This window comes from Primulina eburnea, chromosome 14, assembly GCF_022965805.1.
Source record: "Primulina eburnea isolate SZY01 chromosome 14, ASM2296580v1, whole genome shotgun sequence".
In the NCBI taxonomy this organism is placed as follows: domain Eukaryota; kingdom Viridiplantae; phylum Streptophyta; class Magnoliopsida; order Lamiales; family Gesneriaceae; genus Primulina; species Primulina eburnea.
The window spans coordinates 2,991,251-3,016,773 of NC_133114.1; the positions used below are offsets into that span (position 1 = coordinate 2,991,251).

At 36.3% G+C, this 25,523-nt stretch overlaps 2 protein-coding genes, 2 long non-coding RNA genes and 3 other non-coding genes across 9 annotated transcripts; 5 read left to right on the top strand and 2 right to left on the bottom strand.

The window, feature by feature from the left end:
• Positions 1-266: 266 nt before the first annotated feature.
• On the bottom strand, positions 267-1,299 carry LOC140812481 (uncharacterized). The gene is made up of 3 exons (XM_073170749.1): positions 1,196-1,299; positions 922-1,092; positions 267-818 (listed from the first exon to the last, which is right to left on the bottom strand). The coding sequence occupies exons 2-3, from the start codon at positions 1,009-1,011 to the stop codon at positions 267-269; spliced, it is 642 nt and encodes a 213-aa protein (XP_073026850.1). The 5' UTR covers positions 1,012-1,092; positions 1,196-1,299.
• A 1,410-nt stretch (positions 1,300-2,709) lies between these two features.
• LOC140812586 (uncharacterized) lies at positions 2,710-11,421 on the top strand. 2 transcript variants are annotated; one of them, XM_073170897.1, is made up of 18 exons: positions 2,710-2,806; positions 3,225-3,287; positions 3,867-3,960; positions 4,121-4,229; positions 4,328-4,366; positions 4,601-4,684; positions 4,932-4,993; positions 5,185-5,287; positions 6,583-6,732; positions 7,144-7,212; positions 7,305-7,361; positions 7,441-7,707; positions 7,918-8,001; positions 8,077-8,187; positions 8,326-8,396; positions 9,315-9,506; positions 9,999-10,092; positions 10,378-11,421. In XM_073170897.1, exons 2-18 carry the CDS (start codon positions 3,227-3,229, stop codon positions 10,678-10,680), a joined length of 1,950 nt encoding a protein of 649 aa, XP_073026998.1. In that variant the 5' UTR covers positions 2,710-2,806; positions 3,225-3,226; the 3' UTR covers positions 10,681-11,421. The 2 variants fall into 2 exon arrangements, with proteins under 2 accessions (XP_073026998.1, XP_073026999.1); XM_073170898.1 differs by lacking the exon at positions 7,305-7,361.
• LOC140812587 (uncharacterized) lies at positions 8,406-18,587 on the bottom strand. Of its 2 annotated transcripts, XR_012113697.1 has the most exons (4): positions 18,261-18,583; positions 11,263-11,424; positions 10,336-10,614; positions 8,406-9,308 (listed from the first exon to the last, which is right to left on the bottom strand). It is a non-coding gene; the product is annotated as an uncharacterized lncRNA (long non-coding RNA). The 2 variants fall into 2 exon arrangements; XR_012113698.1 differs by lacking the exons at positions 8,406-9,308; positions 10,336-10,614 and having other exon boundaries at positions 11,057-11,424; positions 18,261-18,587.
• LOC140812588 (uncharacterized) lies at positions 11,452-15,407 on the top strand. The gene is made up of 2 exons (XR_012113699.1): positions 11,452-12,173; positions 14,196-15,407. It is a non-coding gene; the product is annotated as an uncharacterized lncRNA (long non-coding RNA).
• On the top strand, positions 14,821-14,892 carry TRNAP-UGG (transfer RNA proline (anticodon UGG)). The gene has a single exon. It is a non-coding gene; the product is annotated as a tRNA-Pro (tRNA).
• On the top strand, positions 15,177-15,248 carry TRNAP-UGG (transfer RNA proline (anticodon UGG)). The gene has a single exon. It is a non-coding gene; the product is annotated as a tRNA-Pro (tRNA).
• Positions 16,381-16,452, top strand: TRNAP-CGG (transfer RNA proline (anticodon CGG)). The gene has a single exon. It is a non-coding gene; the product is annotated as a tRNA-Pro (tRNA).
• Positions 18,588-25,523: the final 6,936 nt, after the last annotated feature.

Genomic DNA, 25,523 nt, shown 5'->3' on the forward strand with positions numbered 1-25,523 from the left:
CTGAAAACTCACAGACATCATATCATTTACAACAAGACGACGCAGTTCCTCCTCAGTCATAGGCTCTTCCTCCACTGTGAACAATCTTAACTTACCGCCCGAAGTTTTTTCAAAAGCTCGAGTCAAAGAAGGATCGCTCACAAGTGGAATATTTGGATGCACCTCAAATGGAATATCTTCAAATCGATGACTTGATGTCTCACCTTGATCTGAGAATAATACATACAATTTGTCATTTTTCATACTCAAAATTAAAAATCATATAACTATTGATAAAACTTACCAACATTGACATTCATCGAAGATAATCTCCCAAATATATCCTTCAAACTCGAGATATCGTCATGTATATTTTTCAATTGATTTTTGATATCGGCTTGGTCCTTTTGTATCGTCTCAACTTTATCCTCCAAACTTATGAAACGAAGTTCATACATATCTGCAACATGATCTCTCGTGTGAGTCAATGGAGGAGAGAAATGAGTGTGAGTCAATGGAGGAGACAAAGGAGGAGACGGTGGATTCATGTGTGAAGGACTACGAGATGGCCGAGAAGATTTTCTGACTTTATCTCGAGATGATCTGGAGTATGTATATGTGAATGGCTGGAGAAATGGTCGATCTTCGGTCTCAGTCTGTACACCCACTTCATCCTCTAGGTCACCCAATGGATCTTGAGTGCAAACTACTTGGATACCTCGGCAAATTAACTCCGTAATGCGATTGATTATCACATTATTAGAATCAACAAAATTTCCAGTCATGTAATGTACAGACACCCGCTCCTCCGAGGTGGGAATGAGTATCCCCAAAATATCCTATATTAATCATTAACAATAAACATGAAATTAGTTAACCGTTAACAAAAAAATATATTAGATAATAAGAAAAATAAATAAAATGAATTTCTTGTATTTTTACCTTGTTATTTACATTTTTAAATGCTTTGTTCACATCATCCATGGAAGGTGAATGATTTTTACTCCATTTTCTAGTCAACCAATGACACATCCGAGGTATCGGTACATTGGGACCTTTTCGAGGTCGGGCGAACACTTGAGCAATGGATGGAAAATATTCATATGCCAAAATCTAACACAGAAAAATAAACACAGTTAGTATGATATAAAATAACAAGGATTAGTATGATATAAAATAACAAGGATATTTCATTTAATGAACAATATTTAGTTACCTGTAAAGGATGAACAAATCCACTTATATGGAAGCTGCCGAACCCGCTGAAATCTGGATCATTACTACGGCGTGCTACCAAATTTTCGTAGCTTCTGAACTTAGTTTCAAAATCTTTTCTAAGTCCATAAACTACTTCTTCAAAAGCTATTCTACCCCAGGGATAGTTTATAAAACTATCAAAATTATTTACTAATCTAATCCATTCTAAATCTATGGTATCATTTTTATTTTTTCTGTGTCTCCCTAATACACCTACCACAAACAACAGACAAGCCAATTTCACTTTTTCAATGTCTATTTCTCCTCCAAAATCGTTATCATATTCATCTATTCTATCTATCAAATCTCCCAAACGTATAGAGTAACTCCCACCAAAATGTCTCTCCCTAAATTCATCTTCTTCGGGTATCATGGGATAAACATTTGAACAATTTAATCCAGTTAACAAACAATACTCTAATAATGAAAATCGTAAAGGTCGTTTACGATATATCATCCAAAATTCTTCACTTTCACTGTCATAACTTTGCCTACTGATCAAAAACCATAACAATTGATTGGAATTGTTATAATCCTTAGCACATAAAATTAAATTACCAAATTGAGTATATTGCACCAAATATTCTATCTCTTTCTCATTTAAAAATGCTACAATTTTCTTACAGATTTCAGTATATCTTGATCCTACGGTTACTTTGCATTCAAAGAATTGATCCCTTCCAAGTTTAGTTGGAAAGTAAATCTGCAAAAAAATCAAAACAAACACAAAAAGTTACATAAATAGCCAAAATTTAAATTTAAGCAATTGTGTTCATGGGTCGCGAAGCTTCGCGACCCACAAGTCTCGCGACCCAGGGGTCGTGATGGGTCGCGAAGCTTCGCGACCCATCACGACCCCTGGGTCGCGAAGCGTGGGTATGCTCGCGACCCCTGGTCTCGCGAAGCTTGGGGGTAAGCAAGCTTCGCGACCGATCAAGGGTCGCGAAGCACACTTCGCGATGTGCTTCGCGACCCCCACACGTCTCGCGAGGGTCGCGAAGCTTCGCGACCCACACGTCTTGTGGGTCGCGAAGCATGTGTATGCGCGACCGATCAGGGGTCGCGAAGCACATCACGACCCCTGTGTCGCGAAGCGTGTACATTTTCGATCTCAAAATAAATTTCTTACCAATACATGGTTTTTTCGTGCGATTTGTTGCAGAGGAATTCCTGCTAGACTCATGATTAATTGTTAGCAATGTAGGAGGAAAAGATTAAGGGCAATTCGCTGACCGGCGGCGATTGGGCACAAGAAATGAAACTAGGGTTGAGATGAGTGGGTTGAAGTGAGTCGCGGAAGAGATGTATCTTTTTTTTATTTAATTAAATTACAAATTTTATATATATATAAAATTAAATTAAAATTTAAATACACTAAATGAAAAATTAATTTTAAACAAATTTAAAACAGAGGATAAAAAAGTAAATTTACATTGACTCCTTTTTTTTTAAATAAACACTTGCGTGACTGCCGTTTTCCTCGTTTTCCCATCCTAAAGGCTACCTCGGGGAAACAAAGGCGATGGAGGATTATATCAATCCCTTGTTCTAGATTCTTGAGGATTTTGCGGTAATTATTCTGATCTGAACCTTAAAATTCATCGATTTCATGTGCGTTCACTGGTTATTGTGCATTCTTTGAGAGTCTCTGATGATGGAGGTGTGTGCGTGCATGGATTTCATGTTCGATTATCACTCATATGTTTGCAAGACATTTGTTTCAACTGCGGGACATTCTGAACATTCGCTTCGAATTTTGGATTTATAAAAATAGTAAAAAAACGGGTCCCTTTCTATAATTGTTATAGGGTGCCAATAAAAGTTCAATCTTTAATGTTTTCCCCGATTCTGAAGTTCCGAACTTCATTTTGATTTTATATGGTTTGAATTATATCTGAATTCTTCTGTGTTGAACTACTAATTTTTTTTGGAAGCTGTATTCAATATTTATATATTTGCAATGGCGTTTGTATTTGTTTGCATTTCAGCAATGGATCAAAATTCAACAAGCAACGAGTCGTTAATCGTTCGCATTGAACAGTTGGAGAAGGGTATGTATGCATACGTGTTTAGTTCCTTAGATGAGGACGTGCCTTTTATCTGCTTCTAATGTTCTTTGTTTGTTCGGAAAGCCTGCTGAAGTAGTACTTCAATTTCCATGTGTGATTGATTGTGTGTCTGGTATGATCTTGAATTGACTTCGTTAAGTTATTACGAGGACAAATCTTGTGATATTATATACTCTAAACTGCGGTAATACTTTACTTTTTGTGATTCAATACGAGTTCACAAAGTAGATTTCAGTGTTGCTGAACCAGTGGAAGTTGAAAGATAGTTTCTTTCTCAAAAACAAATGTCAATCATCTATGCATATCGGAGGATTTTTCTATTAATAAGGAGTTTCTTTCTCCAAAATGAATTTATACGTTCTACGAATATGTTTAGTTAATTGAAGTTAAGATTTGGGAAAGATACTCTTGTTTAGGCCTTTGGGTAAATGTAAAGAATACTAGAGTGGTGATATTGCTGAGACGTTTTTTTATTCTTGGAATTTGCTTTATGTTGGCTTTAAGTTGTCAATAATTTATGTCCTTCTCACTGATCTCAAATGTAATTGATCCCTCTGGCAGAACGCGATGAGCTTCATAAAGATGTTGAACAGTTGTGTATGCAGCAAGCTGGACCTGGTTATCTGGGAGTGGCAACTCGAATGCATTTTCAGAGGTAGAGAGAACTTTTTAATACTTTGAGGCTGATATCCTATTACTAGTCCTCTCCCATCGGTACCTGTGTTTTGGACCTTTGGTCCCTTGAATGGGAAGACTGGAGAATGTATTGTTCTCTTTTTTCAAAGTAAATGATAGAATCTGAACTGTCACACTAGGACGGCTGGGTTGGAGCAGGAGATTGAAAACTTGAAAGCAAAATTGGCTGTTTGCACAAGAGAAAATCAGAATCTACAAGATGAGATATCAGAGGCTTATCGCATTAAAGTGAGTCGTGAGATCAGCTGCAATTTATCTAGTGTTACTTGGATGATCATTTGTTAATCTTTTATTGAACTCCAACCTGACATGCATGGTGTTCTCAGAGCCAATTGGCAGATTTACATAGTGCCGAAGTTTTAAAGGTCTCTCTCTCTCTCTCACACACTCTCTCTCTCATTTAGAGTAGCTGTAAAAATTCTCGCTTTTTGAAATGTGTCAATGGTAGTTGGCACAGCTTTTTCGATCCATTTCTTATCAGGCCAAGTATAGTTGCTAATGAAACTGACAAAAATTGCTGAAAAGGTCTAGGATTTAGGATTGATTAGATGTCTGTTTTTTACTCAGATTTTTTCTTTTCCTTTTTTCCATTTTCCCAGAATATTGAAGCTGAGAAACAGCTTAAATTTTTCCAAGCTTGTGTTGCTTCTGCTTTTGCTGAGCGAGATAATGCAATTATGGAGGTTAATTTCTCTTTACATTTTTCTTCTCCTCTTCCCAACCCCACCTACTCCACTTGCCCATTTTCTGTGCTTGATTTATTCTCTATTACCCTTTGTTCAACATTTAAATCCTGGGTGTGAGGTGCAAACTAACCACTTCTGACGGCAAATTATATGGCGAAATTGGTGGTTCTTCTTTTACTCATTTTTGGCTTAAAAGGATTTGAATGCCCAGCTATGTAAACCGGTTGATGTCGAGTGTTAACAGGCTGAGAAAGCTAAAGAGAGAGAGGAGCTCATGCCACATGAGCTGAACAAATCTCAGAAAAGGTATTTTACGGAATTATCTTTGTACGAGGCTAAACTGTGTAGTAGAACTAAAAATCCACACAATATTTCCTGCTTGTAATTTCTTTAACTTTGTTTTATGTCTGATACTGCCATCTATCTAACTTAACATGGAATAAAATTAAGTTTTTGTTGGTGCAGTAAATTAAAACTATGTCCTTCTTACACTATAGGATTGAAGAACTGACCTCTGAACTTCTTGAAGAAAAGAAAATACTCACCACCCTCCAAATCGATGTAGAAAAGCAAAAAACTCAACATGAGATTTTCCAAAAGGTATTATCCCATATTCTGAATCACACTCCTTTCCCTATTAGAAAATATTTTTTTTCACTCTTTTGAAATGCAAAAAAAAAAAATTATTTCAATGATTAGATGGGTTTTATTTTTTGAGAAAAAATGTGTTGTTTCAATTGATATTTTTTCTCTTTAATCCTATTACTAATTCTTTTAATTACCAAACTTTTGTTGATATAGTTTTCTATTGCTTCTCTATTAATATTTACGTGCTTTCTATTTTGGTATATTCCATGATGAGATAGTTTTGATAAATATTTTAATTATATTGCTGATTAAACTTGAAATAAATCACATCAAAATTGTCAAAAATCTTAATTTCTTCGTTTGAACTTCTTTTAGTTAAATATTTTTGTCTTTAATACTCTTATTATATTTATGTATTATACCATGCACAAGCAACACACGTGCAGAACCACCAGTTTAAATAATAGATATAAAATTTACACCAAACAATTGCACCTAAATTGCACTGACATGTGAATAATGCCATTTAGAACTTTGTATGAAGACTTATTACCGAGTAGCTGCTGACACAATTTATGCCTGTGCAATTGTATTGATTATAGTTTGTATAATAAAATGGTTATGAGTTATGACATTTCGGGTTTTCCATGAAGAGTTATGTTTCAAGTCTATACTTCAAAATACTGTAGCATCCATCTACCACTGAATAATGTCGATACTAAATTTTAAGCCACTTCTTTAAATAACAGAATGAAATGAAATTTCTCTGAAGAAATGAAGGAGTTTCTTGACTTCCACTTAACATGAAAAAAACTACTGAACCACCTGAAGACTTAGAAGTTGAGCTTTAGTTTTGAGTCTGATTTGCAAAAGTAGGATGATCAAATGGAGGGGAGGAAGGGAATACAGTTGCGAAGGTGGGTGCCCTTAGGGGGTCCAAACTATAGTCTGTTGTGTTAATTCTATTTTTAGGTTAAGACTTAAGATTCTTACTGAAAAGTGAAAAGTGAATATGCAAATGATTATAGATAATCACCCGCAAAGAAAATTTATAGGCATTTCTTTGTTAGAATATTGGTATGAAATTTTGGCGTGTACTTGGGAGTTTACGTATTCGATAGTTAGAGGCTGACATATTCTTTTGAGAAAATCTTTTGCATGTAATTGTGCATCACATTTGAATTTAATACATTTCCTGGTATTATGGTCCTGCCACTTGCTAAGTATTAGTGAAAATAAAAATCACAATCTTGTTTGAACATGTAAATTGACTGTTCCTCGTGTTAATAATCATTTTTTGATGGCAGGTCATTGATAAATTTTACAGTATCAGAGAGGGTTGCCTTGAAATCATAGTTGATATGAGCTTGGAAGATAAATGTGACTGCCTTTTAAGCGATTCAGATGAAATGTGGAGGTTTGAAAATGATGAGGAAACTTCGACCTCTAATTACATTGTACGTTGTGAGGTCGTTTTACTTGAGCATTCAAAAGTTGATTAGCCAAATGTCTGAATCCTACTCATGCTAATTTTATTTAATTTATGCTTTTACCTGATTGGAGATACTGTTGTTTTATTAAGATTCCGCTTGTTGGTGTGCTGTCCTCCCCCTTCTTTCTTGGCGTTCTTTGTGTCATTTCGATGCTTAAGGTTTTGTACCTTTTTATTGATGTGTCTAATTACGGGTTCCTAACATGCACAAAATTACTGTTTCTGACATAAAATGTTAGCATGTTTGTTTAAATATTGCTACGTTCAGTTTTTTACTTGGTGATGAAACTTCCTTCGGTTCGTAGTTCAGCATAGAAGAATTCAAAAAACTTCATTTAGTTACTGTCAGCAACTCGATTAACTTTTCTTCAGACAGAGCTCTCTGGAATCAGAAATTGACATTTTGAAGAAAGGTGTGGATAATCTACAAAGCAAGCTTCGTATGGTATGCTTCTATGTTTTTTGTTCTCTTTCATTTTTGTTGTGCATAACACTGCTAATTCTTTATTGATCATCCTTCTGCCAAAATCTGATTAGGGAGTGGAAATCGAATCCCATTTAAAGAAGAAATTTAAAGAAATGCAGAAAAGTAAAGTTAGTATCTTTTGTTCTAGGTATAGGAAACGCGAGTTGCATTAGTTTGGTACTAATTGCAAAGCAACTGATTGCGCAGAGTCTTTCTGAAGAGAAGATGAGGAAGCAGATGTCAGCATTAATTTGTTTCTATTCTCAGTACAAAATTAGTATTACAAACTTACTAGATGAGTGGCGTATGGAGCTGAAATCAATCAGTGATATGGTGGTTGAGAAGGTGAGGGAGTTTGAGCTTAGTGGTGAACAAAATCTGAAATCTTCTCCGATAGAAGATGTAAAATTAACTGGGAGCGAATGCAGAGATGTTCATATCAATACTGACTCCGATGGAACATCTAGTACTAAGGTTTGTTCTGACTGTATTGCCTTGTGTTGACTCAGGTCTTGTCATTGCATGAATTATCTCATGCAGTTTTTCTTCCTTCTCTTTCTCTACTTTGATGAGGCGACTCTCATAGTCAAATTTCTGTTTCTATCGTTTTAGCATTCAATGCGAGAAAGGGCTTACTTTGTCGAAAAAATATAAATCTAACTTTCTTTTCTCCACATTTTTAAGAGTATTCATCCCGACTTGCAAAGTCCAAATGCTTCTGGAACTGGTGATACCTCCAAGGCCCTTGCTCAGGCATTGCAAGAGAAGGTTGATAGAAAATCCCTCCCTTTATTTTTACATTCTAAGAGCATACATGTGCTGATATTTTTTCTTGTTATGCAGGTTGAAGCATTGTTACTCTTATCACAACAAGACGAAAGACACCTACTGGAGAGAAACGTGAATGCAGCTCTACAAAAAAAGATAGAGGAGCTTCAGAGAAATTTATTGCAGGTTATCTTCTTCTATATCTTTAGATTTAGGCATTTAGCATTTGCATAGCTTGTAACTGCAACTTTTTTTGGCACCTTGTCAAATGGTCTTTCCAGTGCTGCCTGTTATATGTAGTATGATTATCTTTTGTTAGTTTAGGTTACAAATGAGAAGGTAAAAGCTCTGATGGAGTTGGCACAGTTGAAGCAGGAAAAATATATACTGCAAGAGTATGTTCTCCTTTTTGTTTCATTATGAAGATACAGATGCATTTTCACGCTTGAAAGATAGCCCAAAATTCAAGGGAATGATTGGATTTATGTGATTCTTAATAGCTTATAATCTGAAGGATACGTATAAAATGGCACGACGGATGTTGCAATATATCTGCCCAGTTTTTTCGTTGTCATCTCTTCGTTCTCCTTATTTACCATATAAAGTTTCTAAATAGATTATATAATCTCCTCCCCATTATCTTATTTTACTCGATCCTTGCCTACATTACCTGATCTGAAGAACTGCAAGTTTTGTGTTCTCAAGTGTTTTTGACAAGCTTTTATTGAACAGTGTCCTTGATGCAATGCATTTTGGAGCCATCAACTTTGTGCAAAGCTTTCTATCATTATTATTTTGGCATTGACAATAGTTATTTCTTACTCAAACCTGGCACTTCCAGTTTTACCTTTTCTACATTTTTATCTCAATTTTTGGGTTTACTACCTTTGGCGACGTGATGAAGTGATCGACAAAATTGTTAAGACTTCAAATAGCACTTTTCAATGCTCTTTGACTTTCATGAACTATCCGGTAAGAGTGATGATGTTGTGTGGAGGTAAATACAGTGCTGTTTTTAGTTCTACCGAAATGCCTTTGCTTGATTTGGATTGTTAAAATATCGGTTTAACTGAAACTGGGTTGTTTTTGCCTTTAAGGCTCGGGATGATGTAGCGGACGACTACATTTTCTTGAATGGTTAAAATGCTTGCTTCCCCCTTTCCTCTAAACCATTTGTTGTTAACTTTGATTTGAATTTATCAACTCTCTGTGCTTTACTTGATCTGTCTTTATTGTCACGTACCCTCTTCACTCGAGTTTTTCCCCACCATTGTTGTTTCTTATTTGTACCAATCTTGAGAAATTTCCTGCAGAAAGATCAGTCAGGATATCATCCGAGGAAAGCATTTGAGTGAGTCTGGTGAACAAAGACAGGAGAAAGATGGGAAATTAAAAAATTTCCTGAAGAGAAATTATCTAAGCCGCTGGGTTGGAGGTTCAGAAGGAAATGATGCTGAAGCATGTCTGAATTATGAAAAGCCCAATTTTCAAATGGATTTTGCGAGGCGCGTAAAAATTTGTCAATGACTACATGTTTTCCTTTTCTTTTACATAATTTCAGTACATCTGATACGACCAATAAAACAATAAATAACAAAAGAGAAATGAATCTAACTTTAATTTTATATATCTGGAATGAAGAACGTTTGCAATAAAACTACATGACAAGGAAGAAAAATCACATTCTCTCCTCTCTTGCCCCCCTCTCTCAAGTAACCACCCAAAGTGATCAGAATATTTCCCAACTTCCTCTTCCTTCCTTTAGAACCCTGGGATTTGTTGTGTAAACTTTGTATGTGGGTTCTCTTTTTCGGTCCATATTTTCATTCAAGTCCACCTGCTGTTTGCTTACAATATCACATCTCAGAAATGTTTAGTCGTTGCACATGTGATTGGGAGTTGTTATGGGCCTTGCTATTTTGTCGTGTCTCTATGGGGTAGGAAAAATGAAGTAATATGATCTTATCCTTTATCTTCTTAGCCTGCTCAACGTGCAGGATGAAAATTGAAAATGCAACATTTAAGGAGAGCTTGGAAAGTATGGAGCATCTGCTTTCTTCCATTCGGAGACTTCGAATCTCACTTTTGAAGGTGATGATATCATGCAATTTTGTTGTCTTTGTTAAATCTCAAAGAAGAAAGGCGGCCTCTAACTATTTTTTTGAGATGGGCGAGTTAACAAATGTGTTGTGACGTCTGAATTCTTGGTTGTCCTCATCCTACATTATTCTTAGATAAACTAGCAGACTAAATGGGAAGCTTTTTTTAGCATGGTAGCTATGGCTATGGCTATGGCTATGGCTATGGCTGTGGCTGCCTTTTCTATCATATAACCTTGAAGTGAATTTGCTGCCCTGCCTGAATTCTGTGGTGCAGGTTAAAGATTCAGCTGCAGATAAAGCCGAACACAAGAACTGCCATGACTCGCTGGATAAAATTATCGCTGAATCAAGACTAGCGAAGATTGCCCTCGGCAGCTCTCTTCCCGCAGAAACAGATGGATCTCACAGTGAGATAAATGATGGTGGATCAGATCCTGGTCTTGAAATTTTTGATTTTGTTTCTGCTGCTGGATTTGAGATGGTTGATCTCTTAATCTTTGCTGCTCATGTCCTGAAAGAACATTTTTCTCATCAAGATCAGGGAGAATGTGACCCTAAGACGACCAGCGAAACATGAAGATTATTGTACTGTTGCACCATGTGACATTGAGATATGAAAAATATGCGTATGGTTAATTCGGTATCTGGGAATCAGGGAGATCCTTGATTACTGGCCAAGTAGTTTATTAGTTAAAACAGATTCTTGTCAGCCAGCTGATGCTGCTTCTTTTTTAGTTACTTTGGAATGGGCAGTTGCTTTAATTTTTTTTTAGAATTGTTTCTGCGTGGGAGGGATTGTTCCAATTCGACCAACAGGTCGTTGGTTTATACTCGACTACCTGTAAATTCATGGTGTGTTGCTGACTTTTTTAAATTAGAAGAGTGATGCAATGCCTATATTTGCATCCATTTGATGCGGCCCTGATCACTAGCAAGATCGCTCGGAGATCATAAGACCAGCAAAAATCTTATATTGTAATTTGTTTAGTATTTTTCTGTTAAAGCAAATGAAGATCCATCGAATAGATTATGTTATATTCGATTTTTTCAAAAAATTCATTGAGTCAATATCGCAAGTAACAGAAACTAGACCACGAGTTATTGTTCCGTTGCATATAAATAACCAAGCTTATTTTAAAACTATAATTCAAAATCCTACCACAGGAGGACATTGGCCTAGTGGTATGATTCTCGCTTCGGGTGCGAGAAGTCCCGAGTTAAGTCCCAAGTTCGATTCTCGTAATGCATTCCCTTTTACGCCTAGCTGTTTTTCTTTTCTTGCCCCAAGGCTCGTCTCATGGTCAAGTCAACTTGGAAAGATCTGCTATCAATCAAAAACAAGCTAAAAATGAACATAATTTAGGCAATTATCAAATGATATTATACAGCAATAACAGAGTGAGCCATCCGTATTATTATTGTAGGAAAGCCAGATGTATTATGACCAACTAAACATTACCATTACTGACCCTATGGAGGCTGTAAATATACAACATTCATTTACTTCAATTTAGACTCTCCAGTAATTAATCCTATTAATGATCAATGCTGAAGTTTTGAGATCCAAATTCAAACGAGCATGTGGAACCACAGCAAGTAGGTAAGAAAAACTTGAGTAGATCATATATAAGACTTGTTACATCCTCAGTCCACTGCTGTATCAACAGCATATTGGCCACATGCTCTACATACCGAAAAACAATATGACAAGGTATGCAGGAAATATCTAATCATCTAAGGATCGCTGAGCACTAAAACCACCGTAAAAATTAAATGGCTATGGCATTCACGTCTCAGGCTACAAGAAGCAATCTAAACCTGATGTTGATTCATTCCAATGAATTTCATGTTATGGCTGTTTCCTTTCGTTTGGAAATCCACCATGGACTAATCAAACCTGGCCAGCCAATTGATACTAAGACTAATAAACCAAATTTCTTCAGTTAATTCAAAACAATAAGAAGTGTTGAATTAATAGAGTAGCAGGACATTACAAAATCTAACTACAAGAACAACGAAAAGTTCATCAGCAATTGAGCACTTGGTTTGGTGGTATGATTCTCGCTTTGGGTGCGAGAGGTCCCGAGTACGATTCTTGGAATGCCCCAGCTGAATAAATGAAATGAAACTCAACAAATTTTTTTATATAGCCTTATTGGACGGGAACAGGGATGACAGACAAGTCACAAAAAGTCAACTGAATCATGCATAGCAGAAACAAAATTAAAAATTCTTGATGGAGTAATTAATTTTATTACTGACTTAATGCATGAACACAAATCAATTGATTTACAAGGTTGTCTATCACTTAATCAACAAAAAAGAAAAAGAAAAAGAAAAAGGTAGGAAACACACAAACAAGCAAGAGTTAACTAGGCTCCAAAAATGTAGAAGCAAAATGTTTACCAATGATCTAAAACTACTTAGGATAAAAGCAACCAAAAAGTCGCCAATCAGTGGAAAATGAATATGGCTCACACTTTGGCGTGTGAAGGACCCAAGTTCGATTTTTAGAATTCTTTAGCAAAATGTAGGATCTCACAGATCCTACATACATTTTATATTTTCAGCCTTATTTTATTTGGTTGTCCAGATATTGTCCAGATCAATAGTCAAAACTCAAAACACTATCAGATGACACAATAGCAAGAAATGAATTCAAGACCATCATATGTTTCTCCAAAGAAAAGATAGAATATATACGTTTAAAAACCATCCTGTAATTGTAGAATACACGTAAATAATTCGACTTCCCGATGCATGCCAATTTCTCATTGAAAAAAAAATCACGGGGCTAAGATCTGAGTAAATAAATTGCTAAACTAAACTTAAAGAAAATATTTTGGCATATAGAATTGGATTCGGTCAAGTGGTATATTCTCACTTTCGGTATGAGAGGTACTTGACCACTGAGTTCACTTCTTTGAATGGCTCATACAAATTAGTCAATACATTTTCTTTGTTGCTCCTATCAGTTTAATTTCAGGATTATCTGACTTAAAGTCAGATAGAAACAGGAGTAGATTACCTTTAGAGAAGCCAAATCAAGCTCAGAGAAACAGCACTGTGGTCAGAAAAGGAACATGAACAAAATGTTAAAAGGTTCCAACAAAAACAAAAAGAAGCATTTTGACATCAAACTGGGAGGAAAGGAGTAACATTTTTATCTAAAACCTCCAGTCTCACTTTTTGGCACATATATTGTCCAGGCTGAATCTTTCATTGAATTTCTACACTAAGTCATCAATTCCACACAGATTTATGGTGAATACGCAATGTTTAGATATTGTAGTCTCTAGCTAGTAGGAAATATTAGCAGGAATACTAATTACCAAGAAATTAGTAAATTGTCCAGGCTGAATATTTCCTTGATTATTTCTTCTCCTAGCAGCCCACATTTTTTAGCACATCATCGTAATTTTTTGATCAACTTATCATGGAAAAGACCAAAAGATTTCAGTGAATCACCCTCGGCTCCAAATCAAACCGAGAGCTCAATAAAGCCACTAAATAGATACTAGTGAGAAAGACCAGCTAAAAAGCTGTAGGAGATATCGACAGTCAAATCTCAATCTCATAACTAAGCAAAAGTCTTCATAGCAGATATTTGATATCCTTCTAGTATATGGATTTTGCTTTTAAAAAAAATTATCTATGAAAACATGATGAATTTTGATGAATTCACAAAAAGTAATGCACCTGTTATTGCAGAATTTAAAGTCGAGAAAAAGATTTGTTCATACAATCAAGGAACACAAACTCAGTTAAAAATTTTTTAGATCAAACATCATTGTGATTCATATCACGGTTATCAATCCCTCAGATCCTAGTGAATTTAAAAAATACATACAGTTTCAAGAATGCATGTGTATTCATTTAGTTTCTAAGTTTCTTATAGCTACTTTTTTCCAAGCTTGCTATGCAAATATTACAAAATGCAACATCAAACATAGCGACATAATGCTGTTTAAACTTTAAAAACCCAAGTCAACTTCATCTCCCATCCATATGTATCTAGATTCACACTTAGGCCATAATGCATAAAAAAAGGAAAATAGAGACTGAGCCTAAACATCAGGGCATTTGGTCTAGGTGCGAGAGGTCCCGAGTTCGATTCTCGGAATGCCCCATTCAATAATTTTAAGGCCTTTTTTTCCTTTTTATCAACTTATCATGGAAAATACTGAGTTTGCTTTTTGCCGAGCTTGCTATGCAAATATTACAAAACGCAACATCAAACCTAGAGACATAATGCTGTTTAAAGCACCTAAGTCAACTTCATCTCCCAACTATATGTATCTAGATTCACACTTAGGCCATGATGCATAAAAAAGAGAAAATAGAGACTGAGCCCAAACAACAGGGCATTTGGTCTAGTGGTATGATTCTCGCTTTGGGTGCGAGAGGTCCCAAGTTCGATTCACGTAATACCCCAATCAATAATTTTGAGGCCTTATTTCCTTGATTATTCCTTCTCCTAGCAGCACGCATTTTTAACAGATCGTCGTAAATTTTTTATCAACTTATCATGGTAAATACCGAGCTTGCTTTTTGCCGAGCTTGCCATGCAAATATTACAAAATGCAACATCAAACTTAGAGACATAATGCTGTTTAAAGAACCCTAGACAACTTCATCTCCCTTCTATATGTTTCTAGGTTCACACTTAGGCCATGATGGATAAAAAGTGGAAAATACAGACTGAGCCTAAACAACAGGGCATTTGGTCTAGTGGTATGATTCTCGCTTTGGGTGCGAGAGGTCCCGAGTTCGATTCTCGGAATGCCCCATTCAATAATTTTAAGGCCTTTTTTCCTTGATTATTTCTTCTCCTAGCAGCACGCATTTTTAACACATCACCGTAAAATTTTTATCAACTTATCATGGAAAATACTGAGCTTCCTTTTTGCCGAGCTTGCTACGCAAATATTACAAAATGCAACATCAAACCTAGAGACATAATGCTGTTTAAAGCACCCAAGTCAACTTCATCTCCCATCTATATGTATATAGATTCACACCTAGGCCATAATGCATAAAAAACTGAAAAATACAGAGTGAGCCTAAACATCGGGGCATTTGGTCTAATGATATGATTCTCGCTTTGGGTGCGAGAGGTCCCGAGTTCGATTCTCGGAATGCCCCATTCATAAATTTTGAGGCCTTTTCTCCTTGATTGTTTCTTCTCCTAGCAGCCCCCATTTTAACACATGATCGTAAATTTTTTATCAACTCACCATGGGAAAATACCAAAAACTTGAGCGAATCACCCTGCTCCAAATTAAAAAGAAAGCTAAAAAAAAAGGCACTAAACAGCTACTAGCGACAAAGACCAGCTAAAAAGCAGTAAAATCTTGATAGCAAACTCTATCAACGTAGATTTCAGCACTTGCGTTATTTTATTTCCACACTCAATGTCATGGAATCAAGATCTAGTTCTTTAGTCAACATTTGAAATTCATATATGTTTATTAACTAAAACAGAAAGAATTATCTTGAATAAACACAGTCCAGTTTCAATCTAATGAATGAGTATCTATAATAAAGTCCAGTAGTAAATGGATTAATGTGACATCAATTCAATAGGTTGTCTTCATGGATTGTCAGCCTGGATAGTAGGTTTTATCTTTTTATACTTGGATGTGTTTATTCAAATATTCAATGAAAAACAGCATTTGCAAAATTCCAGTGTAAAAAAAATTGAAACTTCTGATCCTCTCTACTCAATAAAAATGAAGTGAACAACAGGATCTCGTGAACCCAATATTAAGAGATATCGACAATCAAATCTTAATGTCATAACTAAGCAAAAAGTTTTCATAGCAGATATACGTTATCCATTTAATTTATGGTTTCTGTTATTCCAAAAAGAATTATGGTTTATGAAGAACACAACGAATTTTGATGAATTCACAAAAAGCAATGCACCTGTTATTGGATAATTTAATAGTCCAGAAAAAAAATTTGTTCACACAAAGGAGGACAGAAAGTCAGTTAAACATCATTATGATTCATATCACGCCTATCGATATGTCAGAGCCTAGTGCATTTTAAAAATAAAAACATGTTCAAGAATGTATCTGTGTTCCATTAGTTTCACATAGCATCTTTTTGCCGAGCTTGCTATGCAAATATTACAAAATGAAATATCAAACCTAGAGACATAATGTTGTTTAAAGCACCCAAGTCAACTTCATCTCCCATCTATATGTATCTAGATTCACACTTAGGCCATAATGCATAAAAGAGGGAACATACAGACTGAGCCTTAACAACAGGGCATTTGGTCTAGTGGTATGATTCTCGCTTCGGGTGCGAGAGGTCCCGAGTTCGATTCTCGGAATGCCCCATTATTCAGAAATTTTAAGGCCCTTTTTCCTTGATTATTTCTCCTAGTAGCCTACATTTTTAACACGTCGTCGTAAATTTTTTATCGACTTATTATGGAAAAGACCGAAAAACTTCAGCGAATCACCTTCGGCTCCAGATCAAACTGAGAGCTCAAAAAAAGCCACTAAATAGCAACTAACGACAAAGACTAGCTAAAAAGTCATAAATCTAGATAGCATTTTCCACCAACTTAATCAGTACAACTACAAGGCATACATTAGACAGATTTCAGTAATTAGCGTTCTTTAATTTTCCACCTTTCATGTCATGGACTCAAGATCTAGTTCTTTAGTCAACCTTTGAAATTCATATATGTTTATTAATAAGTAAACCAGAAAGAATTATCTTGAATGAACACAGTCCACTTTCAATCTAATTATTTAGAAGCTATAATAAAGTCCAGCAGTAAAACTGAACTGAAAGGTTAGAGCTGACTTTAAAAGGATTACAGTAACATCAGTTTAAAGATTGCATTTATACGGAGGAATTAATCAGGAAAAAATGAAATACCAAGAGTCTAAGAGATGAACTGAATCTGCCTCTCTAGATTTTCCACTGGGTTGCCTTTATGGACTGTTAGCACGGATAGTAGGTTTTATCTTTATACACTTGGATGTTTTTGTTCACTTATTTAATGAAAAATAACATTTGAAAAATTCCAGAGTCAAACAAGTTGAATCGAATTAAGAGATACCACCAATCAAATTTCAGAACTAAGCAAAAAGTCTTCATAGCAGATATTTGTTATCCTTCTAATTTATGGTTTCTGTTATTCCAAGAAAAGAAAAATTTATGTCTTAGGAAAAACATGATGGATTTTGATGAATTCACAAAAAGTAATGCACCTTTTATTGGAGAATCGAATAATCCAGAAAAAGAACTGTTCATACAACGAAGCAACACAAAGTCAGTTACACATTTTTGAGAGCAAACATATTATGATTCATATCATGGCTATCGATTTGTCAGAGACTAGTGCATTTTAAAAATATATACATGTTCAGGAAAGTATCCGTGTTCCATTAGTTTCATATAGTGGCTTTTTCCCAAGCTTGCTATGCCATTATTACAAAATGCAACATCAAACCTAGATATATAATGCTGGTCAAAGCACCAACATCAAATTCATCTCCCATCTATATGTATCTACATTCACAATTAGGCCATAATGCATAAAAAAGGGAAATACAGACTGAGCCTAAGCAACAGAACATTTGGTCTAGTGGTAGATGATCCTCTCTTTGGGTGCAAGATGTCCCGAGTTCGATTCTCGGAATGCCCTTCGTATGTTTAGCATCTACCAATAACCAACCTTCATTGATAAAGTTGGATCCTTTACAATTTACATATTTTTTTTGTTCAGGACCTCAATATTATTTTCAAAACATCTACTTTCAGGGGCAAAGTGTGATATCTTTCGTATTTATTTTTTACTTTTCACAACATTTAAAAATTCAAGCAAGCCACTTAACCCTAGCAGAGAATATCCCACATTCACCCATGATCTCTTCTCTCACAATTTTAAAATATTATATAAAATAAAAACACACCTACACAAGTAGACTTATATAACAAATAAACAAGCAGCTTGTTCAATAATTCCAAGAATAAACGAGTCTGAGACAACAGACAATAAATAGCTTCTATTCAACGCAATAATAGCTATAAAAAAATAAATAACCCAGAAAAAAATTTACCTACACAGCTATTCATATAAAACTTAGCACTATTATGAGCAGGAATTGAACAACAAGAGACAAGTCATACCAAGCAAACTCCCAGCGGATTCAAGCGAACATTATAACACAACTAGCATATAATTTCACCTCATATAGCTGGTTCTTCCTGAAATTGCTCCACGAAAACAGACACAGTAATTTAAACAATAATTTTAAGAATAATTTTAAAATTTGCACAGAGAGAAGAGGTGGAAAATTGAGTAGTTTATTTTTTGCGGACCGTTCGAAGGGTTAACACTTGGATAGTTGAGAAGTAGTCGGTGGAATAAATCAATATTTTCAAGTACTGCCTTCGACCTCGAACAAGGTTCAACCGCAGTACAGTGCCACAAATTATCGAACCTATTGCTGGTTCGGAGATGTGACGACAAATGAGTTATAATTTGGAACAGGTCTCTTGTCACATGATCTCGTGAATTTTTATAAGAGGGAGTCAATTTTACCGATATTCACAATAAAAAATAATAGTTTTTTATGGATGATCTAAATAAGATATCTTCTCACGATATACGATCCGTAAGATCGTCTCACACAAATTTTTGCCTATAACTTATCGACCCATAAAATATTTTTTAATTATATATAAATAATATTTATTTTAAAAAAATGACATGTGAGAATAAATTGTTAATTTGTCAAATCTTATCTAATCCATTCATAAATCGTATTATCATCTATAAATTTTTAGATTCATACTCAATAAGTTCTCTTATGTTTAATTTAAGATTCTTACATTAGTATTATATAGGAGCCAATACACGAGTCTTTGCTCATTTGTCGATGGACATATCAAGATATTCATGTGGTCATCTTTTGAAACGTCACATCGATCGTCCTCTTATGCACTGTTGCAATAAGTGATTAAAAATTTTATCACAAACATTTTTCTACGTCTGTTTGTTTTACATTTTAGACGATATTCACGCGAACATCATTGAAGCATTTAATATAGTATCATGTGGGAGGACAATCGACGTGACGTTCCACAAGACGTTCCCACAAACATTGTACGGTCATAAGCTGTCCACCAATAAATGGATAACATATCAAACTCAGTTAATATATAATATTGTTTTATTTTAAATAGAGCAAACATTTCTTCTTATATTAGTTAGTCTTAAAATTTCAAACACAGAGAATAAAAACAGGTGGTATTAATCTATTTGAGTTTTATTATTCAGTAAGTATATTACAAAAAAAAATTATATATAGGATTTTTTATTTTTAAAAAAAAATTAAACGAGATCCAATAAAACTAATTAACTGAAATTATATAATTATTATTTATATTTTATCTTTATTTTTATATTTATATGCTATATTTGTTATTTTTTTTTTTTTAAAAAGACTTAAAATTAACTGCTTTTGTCATGGTCCTTGTTGTCCAATGCAAATTGGGTTCAGCCCAATTCATAAAGCACATTCATGTGCCCAACGAATAAGCCCATAAATATATCCGCAACACAAAGCCTATAGGCCAGCTTCATCCTGTGTCATCAGGCCAACTCAGGTAGGCCCGAGAGGCCCATCCATAAGGAGGTCGTTTATCTGGCCTTGGGGAGATCTCACGAGCTATGGATTGAATTTTATTTTTTGAAAAAACCACGGGCTATGAATTCTTTTTGATACAATGGGGTGGGGGAATTCTATCCTTACCCACACAAATGAGATTTGAGCTCAAATTTCATGGGTATTTGTGCCTCAGTCTATCTAAGAATTACGGTGTAAACGAACCGAGCTGGTTCGTGAACTTTTTAAGTCCACTCGAAAAAATTTGATTTGTATTCGAGCTTATCGAATTCGAATTAAACTCGAACATGTGCGTCTTTTTTCGAGCCCGAAATCGAGCTCAAATTATTTTGTTAAATAGTCCGCGGGTTTTAGTACTTTATTAATATAACATGATTATCTATTAATTAAATAAATTTCGAGCATTTCGAATACTTATTTTCTAGTAATAATTAAAATAGTTCGCGAATATGTTCTTGACAATAAGGCTCCCGTAATCACTCATTCATGGTATGAGAGGCCTATAAATATCGATGATTGAGGTCTCTAAGTACACACCTCATAAGAACAAAATGCATCATCTACATAGAGTATTGGAGTGCTTAGAAAGCTTCAATCGGAGGAAAACAAAAAATTTATAAATTATTCGATGACCGGAGATAACGCTCGATTTGCTTTCATATATTATATATCATGTTTGTAAATACGTTGAAACATGTATTTTGAGAAATTCTAACAACATATCCATCACTTCCACCCAGTTAATCCATTTTGTTTAAAATTTGGGAGCCACTCACACGCATAGTGCGCGCGCGCGCATCCACAGCATGACACGCACACACATATCACAACATGCACATAGTACGAACACGCACACACAACTCATGAACATGTTTTGAAATTTGCTTGTTTTGAAAGACGAATAATCCTTTCGCATAAAAACAAAAAATCATAACCATAATGGATAACTATCACATATCCAACACCCATATGTAGGCAATTATGAATGCATTAAATGCATGTCGGGAGTGGGCAGCTGAATCAAAGAAAAAAGAAACGTGAGCTGCTCAAAGGTTTCGTGGAAAGATGGAAGACGCGTTTTATACGCGTCTTCATACGGTCAAGGGGCTCTATAAATAGAGCTCCTCCCTTCATTTGGAAATTATCCCTTCTTCGAGTTTTCTCTCATCTTATAAGCATTTGAGTGCTTAGTTCTATAATATTTGTGAGGTGTTTTGTTCTCCTGTATTAAGAGAGTGTGTGTTCTCTTTGGAAACACAGTGAGTGAGTTGTACACCACAAAATATTATAGTGGAAATTCTTTTCATCTTGCCCGTGGTTTTTACCCTAATAATTTTTAGGGGTTTTCCACGTAAATCTCGGTGTCCAGTTTATTCTTTATTTTCGGGTTTTATTATCTCAAATTCCGCACGTGGGACCAACAAGTGGTATCAGAGCCTTGGTTTAAAATTTCATAAAATTTTGAGTATGCTCTGTGGTTGCAGCCTAGACTAATCTTCCACATCAGAAAAGATTTTTTGAGATTTTTTATAAGGCGGGATTATTTTGTCCGGTCTACTAAAATTATTGTAGACATAATGGCGGGAAGGTACGAGATAGCAAAGTTCAACGGAAGCAATTTTATGTTGTGAAAAATAAAGATACAAGCAGTTTTAAGAAAAGAGAATTGTTTGGCGACTATTGGATATAGACCGGTGGAGATTGCGGATGATGGAAAGTGGAATGAGATGAATGATAATGCCGTTGCCAATTTACACTTGGCAATAGCAGACGAAGTTTTGTCAAGTATCTCTGAGATAAAAACAGCCAAAGTTATCTGGGATACTCTGACAAAGATGTACGAGGTCAAGTCCCTACACAACATGATTTTCCTAAAGAGAAGGCTTTATACTCTTCGGATTGCGGAATCCTCATCGATGACCGACCATATCAACACACTAAATACCCTATTTGCCCAACTCACTTCCATGGGGCATAAAATAGAGGAAAATGAACGTGCGGAGCTTCTACTTCAAAGTCTACCAGATTCATATGATCAACTTATCATCAACATTACCAACAATATTCTTATGGGCTTTCTAAGATTCGACGATGTCTTAACTGCGGTTCTCGGAGAAGAAAGCCGGCGCAAGAATAAGGAAGATAGGTTGGTAACATCGAAGCAGGCAGAGGCTTTACCGATGATAAGAGGAAGATTCATGGACCGTGACTCCAGTGGGAGACAAAGACAAGGTAGATCAAAGTCTAGAAGTAAAAAGAAAAATATTTACTGCTTCAAATGTGGCGGTAAATGGCACTTCAAGAAAGAGTGTACGAGTATCGAGAAGATTTCTCAAGGAAATGTGGCCAGTACTTCAAGCGGTGGCGAAATATTATTCAGCGAAGCGGCAACTGTTGCGGAAGGTAGACACAAATTTTGTGATACATGGATTATGGATTCAGGAGCGACGTGGCACATGACGTCTCAGAGAGAATGGTTTGATCATTATGAACCAATCTCAGGAGGATCTGTATTCATGGGAGATCATGCCTTGGAAATCGCTGGGGTCGGTACTATCAAAATTAAAATGTTTGATGGCACCATTCGCACCATACGGGAGGTACGACATGTGAAAGGACTCACGAAAAATTTTTTGTCCTTGGGAAAATTGGATGACATCGGGTGCAAAACTCGGATCGAGAAGGGGATCATGAAAATTGTGAAAGGCGCGCTTGTGGTTATGAAGGCGGAAAAGGTTGCTGCCAATCTGTATGTACTTTTGGGAGAAACACACAAGGAGGCGGAGCTAGCTGTTGCATCAAATGGTTCAGTAAAAGAATTAACAGTGTTATGGCATAGAAAGCTCGGGCATATGTCAGAACAGGGGTTGAAAATTCTCTCAGAACGGAAGCTGCTGCCGGGACTTACAAAAGTGTCACTACCCTTTTGTGAGCACTGTGTTACCAGTAAACAACACAGATTAAAGTTTGGCACTTCTACTGCCAGGAGCAAAAGCATATTGGAGCTGATTCATTCGGATGTTTGGCAAGCACCAGTTGTATCCCCGAGATACTTTGTCTCGTTTATTGATGATTTTTCTAGGAGATGTTGGGCGTATCCAATCAAGAAGAAATCAGATGTTTTCCAGATCTTCAAAGATTTCAAAGCGCGGGTTGAACTTGATTCAGAAAAGAAAATCAAGTGTCTGAGGACTGACAATGGAGGAGAATATACCAGTGACGAGTTTGATGCATTTTGTCAACATGAGGGCATCAAGAGACAGTTCACGGCGGCTTACACACCTCAACAGAACGGAGTGGCGGAGCGGATGAACAGGACCTTGTTGGACAGAACAAGAGCTATGTTGAGGACTGCGGGTCTAGAAAAGTCATTTTGGGCGGAAGCAGTCAAAACCGCTTGTTATATTATCAATCGTTCTCCTTCAGTGGCGATTGATCTAAAAACTCCCATGGAGATGTGGACCGGGAAGCCGACAGATTATTCTCATTTGCATACATTTGGAAGTCCTGTGTACGTTCTGTACAATGAGCAAGAAAGATCAAAGTTGGATTCGAAATCCAGAAAATGTATCTTCTTGGGATATGCTGATGGAGTAAAGGGGTTTCGCTTGTGAGATCCTACTGTTCACAAGCTTGTCATCAGCAGGGATGTTATTTTTGAGGAAGATAAAGTAAAGGGAGACAAAGGCACATCGAATTCAGAAACTACTATTTTTCAGGTGGAAAATAAGACGGATGAAAGTCAAGTTTCTTGTGAAGCAATACCAGAGCACGAAGAACAAGAGCATGTTGAGTCTGAGGTTTCCAATGTGAGGCAGTCAACTCGAGACAGAAGACCACCAGTTTGGCTTTCAGATTATGTCACTGAAAGCAATATTGCATATTGTCTATTATCATAGGATGGCGAGCCATCAAGTTTCCACGAGGCTACTCAAAGCTCGGATGTATCCTTGTGGATGACAATGCAAGAAGAGTTGGAGGCATTAGACATAAATAAAACTTGGGATCTTGTTACACTACCAGGAGGGAGGAAAGCCATTGGAAACAGATGAGTCTATAAGATCAAGCGTGATGGCAATAACCAAGTGGAGCGGTATCGTGCTAGGTTGGTGGTAAAAGGGTATGCTCAGAAAGAAGGCATTGACTTCAATGAGATATTTTCTCCTGTGGTTCGGCTTACAACAGTCAGAGTGGTGCTGGCATTGTGTGCGGTGTTTGACCTACATCTAGAACAGCTAGATGTGAAAACGGCATTTCTTCATGGAGATCTTGAAGAAGAAATCTATATGCTCCAGCCAGAAGGTTTTGCGGAAAAAGGCAAAGAGAACTTGGTTTGCAGGTTGAAGAAATCTCTGTACGATCTCAAACAGGCGCCGAGGTGTTGGTACAAGAGATTTGATTCCTATATCATGAGCCTTGGATACAATAGACTGAGTGCAGACCCTTGTACGTATTTCAAGAGGTCTGGTGATGATTATATCATTTTGCTGTTGTATGTGGACGACATGTTGGTAGCAGGCCCCAACAAAGATCAGGTCCAAGGATTGAAGGCACAATTGGCTAGGGAATTTGATATGAAGGACTTGGGACCAGCAAACAAGATTCTAGGGATGCAAGTTCATCGAGACAGAAGTAACAGAAAGATTTGGCTTTCGCAGAAAAATTATTTGAAGAAAATCTTGCAACGCTTCAACATGCAAGATAGTAAGCCAATATCGACCCCTATTCCTGTTAACTTCAAGTTATCCTCCGAGATGAGTCCTAGCAGTGAAGCAGAGAGGATGGAGATGTCTCGAGTACCGTATGCATCAGCAGTGGGAAGTTTGATATTCGCTATGATTTGTACAAGACCAGACATTGCTCAAGCAGTGGAAGCAGTTAGTCGGTATATGGAGAATCCTGGAAGAGAGCATTGGAGCACTGTTAAGAGGATCCTTAGATACATTAAGGGTACTTCGAATGCTGCATTATGTTATGGAGGATCGGATTTTACACTCAGGGGCTTTGTCGATTCAGATTATGCAGGTGATCCTGATAAGAGAAAATCTACTACTGGTTATGTGTTTACACTTGCAGGGGGAGCAGTAAGCTGGGTTTCAAAACTGCAGACAGTTGTGGCATTATCTACAACAGAGGCAGAATACATGACAGCTACTCAAGCTTGCAAGGAGGCAATATGGATTAAAAGGTTATTGGAGGAGATCGGGCACAAACAAGAGAATGTTCCTTTGTTTTGTGACAGTCAGAGTGCCTTGCATATCGCAAGGAATCCAGCCTTTCATTCCAGGACTAAACACATTGGAGTCCAATTTCACTTTGTGCGGGAAGTAGTAGAAGAAGGAAGTGTGGATATGCAGAAGATTCATACGAAAGAAAACATAGCTGATTTTCTCACAAAATCAGTGAACACTGATAAGTTTGAGTGGTGTAGATTTTCCAGTGGTCTAGCGAAAACGTAAGCAGCAGGTAATGGCAAGATTGAAAGGATGTGTGGAGATGTGTTTGATTCTCAATCAAATCTCCAAGTGGGAGAAATGTAGGCAATTGTGAATGCATTAAATGCATGTCGGGAGTGGGCAGCTGAATCAAAGAAAAAAGAAACGTGGGCTGCTCAAAGGTTTCGTAGAAAGATGGAAGACATGTTTTATACGCGTCTTCACACGGTCAAGAGGCTCTATAAATAGAGCTCCTCTCTTCATTTGGAAATTATCCCTTCTTCGAATTTTCTCTCATCTTATAAGCATTTGAGTGCTTAGTTCTA

Coding starts and splice junctions, on each gene's coding strand:
- LOC140812481 (XM_073170749.1), bottom strand. CDS start 1,011: ATGTGTCATTGGTTGACTAGAAAATGGAGTAAAAATCATTCACCTTCC. Junction 819..921: donor TTAAAAATGTAAATAACAAG/GTAAAAATACAA, acceptor TGATTAATATAG/GATATTTTGGGGATACTCAT.
- LOC140812586 (XM_073170897.1), top strand. CDS start 3,227: ATGGATCAAAATTCAACAAGCAACGAGTCGTTAATCGTTCGCATTGAA. Junction 3,961..4,120: donor ACTCGAATGCATTTTCAGAG/GTAGAGAGAACT, acceptor CTGTCACACTAG/GACGGCTGGGTTGGAGCAGG. Junction 7,708..7,917: donor ATGGAACATCTAGTACTAAG/GTTTGTTCTGAC, acceptor CACATTTTTAAG/AGTATTCATCCCGACTTGCA.